The 2,720-nt window shown below is 40.7% G+C and overlaps 2 protein-coding genes across 2 annotated transcripts; both read right to left on the reverse strand.

Moving 5' to 3' along the window:
* Positions 1-217: 217 nt before the first annotated feature.
* On the reverse strand, positions 218-853 carry LOC136245279 (zinc finger BED domain-containing protein 4-like). Its single transcript, XM_066036768.1, has one exon. It carries the CDS (start codon positions 851-853, stop codon positions 218-220), a length of 636 nt encoding a protein of 211 aa, XP_065892840.1.
* Positions 854-1,024: 171 nt separating this feature from the next.
* On the reverse strand, positions 1,025-2,044 carry LOC136245280 (zinc finger BED domain-containing protein 4-like). The gene has a single exon (XM_066036769.1). It carries the CDS (start codon positions 2,042-2,044, stop codon positions 1,025-1,027), a length of 1,020 nt encoding a protein of 339 aa, XP_065892841.1.
* Between the last annotated feature and the right edge of the window lie 676 nt (positions 2,045-2,720).

The raw sequence follows: 2,720 nt of genomic DNA on the forward strand, positions 1-2,720 counted from the left end.
ATGAACACACAAGCCGATACCGATTGTCAAGCAAAGATTCCACATACACAATAGTGACACAATATTGCTTGTAATCAACATGTAAACAGTTGTACAAAAGTAATAAAAAATGTTGTATACATTGTAAACTCTTGTACATATGTAAAAATCAAGAATAAGTGATATAGTTAGTTATTCACTTGCACGATGTGACTTGTAAAAGTTCCATAGTTCAGCTCTAAGTAGTTGCTAAACTGAAATTATTTTTGATGAACAGAAGTATTTCAGCCTTTTCAGGGTTTAGGCGACTACGCTTTTCATCGTAAATATCACTAGCCCCAGAAAAAACACGTTCTGATGGTACTGATGTTGGTGGTGGTGCTAGGAAGCGTTGAGCCAACTTCGCCAAAAGTGGGAATCTTGCTTTGTTGCTTTTCCACCAGGTAAGACAGTTGCTTGAGTGAAACTCCAGCAGGGGTTCTGACAAGTATTGTTCTAAGACGCTGTTATCGCTGCTTAGACCTTCAGCTGATGCTCCACTCTCTTCTAGTATTTCATTAAAGCTTTGCCAAAGTTCAGTGGTCTCTCTATTAGCACGTTTCGATGGTGGTTCATGTGCTGCATCAGTATCTGACTCAACCTGCCTAGCTTTCTCTTGTTCCATCTCTTCAATCAGAATCTTTCTCGCTTCAGCCTGCTTACTAACACTACTGAAAAATCTATCTTTAAAACGAGGGTCAAGTAAACACGCTATCACCAAAGGGACATTCTGCTCCACATCTTTAAATCTACGGCTCAGTGATGCCAGCATTGCATTCTTCATTGTCCTGACACCTAAATCATCATGGTGCTTTTTCAGCGTTTTGTCTAACATTTTTACAAACGGAATGATGACAGATATGGAAGCACTAGACGAGGAAACGACTTGGTTATTTCATCAATAGGTGACAGAGCAGCTATAATCTTTTCTGCAAGCTCAAGCTGTTTGGTAGTCAATGCAGGTAAGTCTGAATCAGTGCAGTACGCTGCCAATGCCATTTTTTGTTCAGAAATGCTCTTCACCATGTACAATGATGAGTTCCATCTCGTCCGCACATCTTGCTGTAAACGGTGCTGAGGAATACCTAGATGATCTTGGGTCATAAGCAACAGCCGAGTGCTTAAAATGCCCAACCATTTTTCTACATATAGCAAGAAGATCGATCACAGCCTGTTGTGATAAAACCCCATCATCCACAACTAATTGTAATGAGTGCGCAAAGCACCCAAATAAACGAAGTGAAGCTTCTCGCATTGCCTTGGCCATATTAGCTGCATTATCTCGCAGCACTAAATGAATTTGTTCTTCACTAATGCCCCAACCTTCTAGCATTTCTTTGTAAACCCCACCCAGATACTCACCAGTGTGGGAATCATCCAATGGTTGCACATGTAAAACAGCAGACTGTCTAGTGAAATCATCCATTAGCCAGTGGGCAGTGAGACTAAGCAGTGAAGCAGTACCAGCACTTGCACTCCATGCGTCTGTTGTAAAACTGTAGTAGATTACTTTCTCTATCTTTTCTCTCACTTTAGACATCAGGTCACGATGAACTGTGGGGAGCATTTTCTCGACGAGATACTTCCTGCTAGGAAGCGTATATCTAGGCTCTAATGTTTTAACTAGTCGAACAAATCCCACATCTTCAACCACAGAAAAAGGCTGGGTGTCAAGAGCTATCATCTCAGCAACAAGTCGATGAATTCGCTGAGCTCGAACATCGTTTATATCCCATTGGCGTAGTTTATCCTCTAATTCAAACAACGTTTGCTGCTTACTAGAGCTAGGCTTTTTAGTCCGCTCCTCTTCGAGATATTTCTCATGTTTATCATCATATTCTTTGTGTAATTCCTTATGCAGAGACTTCAGGTGATTCACGAGATTGGATGTAGTATACACCTTCGTAGAGTTACCACCACGAGAAACGGACTTATCGCAAGTTTTACAAACTGCAAACTTTGTGTCTTCTGCTACGGTAAAGTAATCCCAAATTGGAGAGCGTTTTCTCGACGACGGCGACGCCATATTCAACAACGTGGCACAAATAAACAATTAACCTTGCGCATGCGCACTTTAATTACTATCGGGTTTTTGTACATGAAAAACACCGATTACCGATTCCAGGCAAAAAGCCCTATTATCGGCTGTTACCGATCACCGATCCGATTATCGGTACAACCTTAATATATATATTATGAACTCTTGCTATGACCCAAATATGAAACAAGTGATGTGTGCTAAACAGAATTGTACCTGGTTATGCACCTATCAATATCAATCCCCACTACCCCACTCCCAGGCTTACTAGGGGATTGGTGGGGGATTTTGGCCCGATTTGATCTGAAATTCTGTCCCAGTAGTGGAACATTTGACTGTTTGAAGTTCTAGGTGTTTGTTTAACTTGCAGGTTACATAAGAACTAACCTGTTTCCTAAAGTGTACTGCAGCCATACTATATGGAGATTTGACCACTAGTTGTTCCCCCATGGGTGGAGAATTTGATTTTTTAGAAAGTCATATCCCTACCATTTCCCCTATTACTCCTGGGAGGAGGGAGGTGGAGAATAATATTGATAGGTGCATTAGAGTATTGAGTATGGATACAAAAGGCTAGAGTTATATATGTACAGCTACATTATTATAATATACTTGGGGACTTGAATAAAACATCTGTGATCACTTCAGTTTCTATATCTACACA

Source organism: Dysidea avara, chromosome 15, assembly GCF_963678975.1.
Source record: "Dysidea avara chromosome 15, odDysAvar1.4, whole genome shotgun sequence".
NCBI lineage: Eukaryota > Metazoa > Porifera > Demospongiae > Dictyoceratida > Dysideidae > Dysidea > Dysidea avara.

Excerpts from the sequence above, each read along its gene's own strand:
- LOC136245279 (XM_066036768.1), bottom strand. The coding sequence starts at position 853 with ATGTTAGACAAAACGCTGAAAAAGCACCATGATGATTTAGGTGTCAGG.
- LOC136245280 (XM_066036769.1), bottom strand. The coding sequence starts at position 2,044 with ATGGCGTCGCCGTCGTCGAGAAAACGCTCTCCAATTTGGGATTACTTT.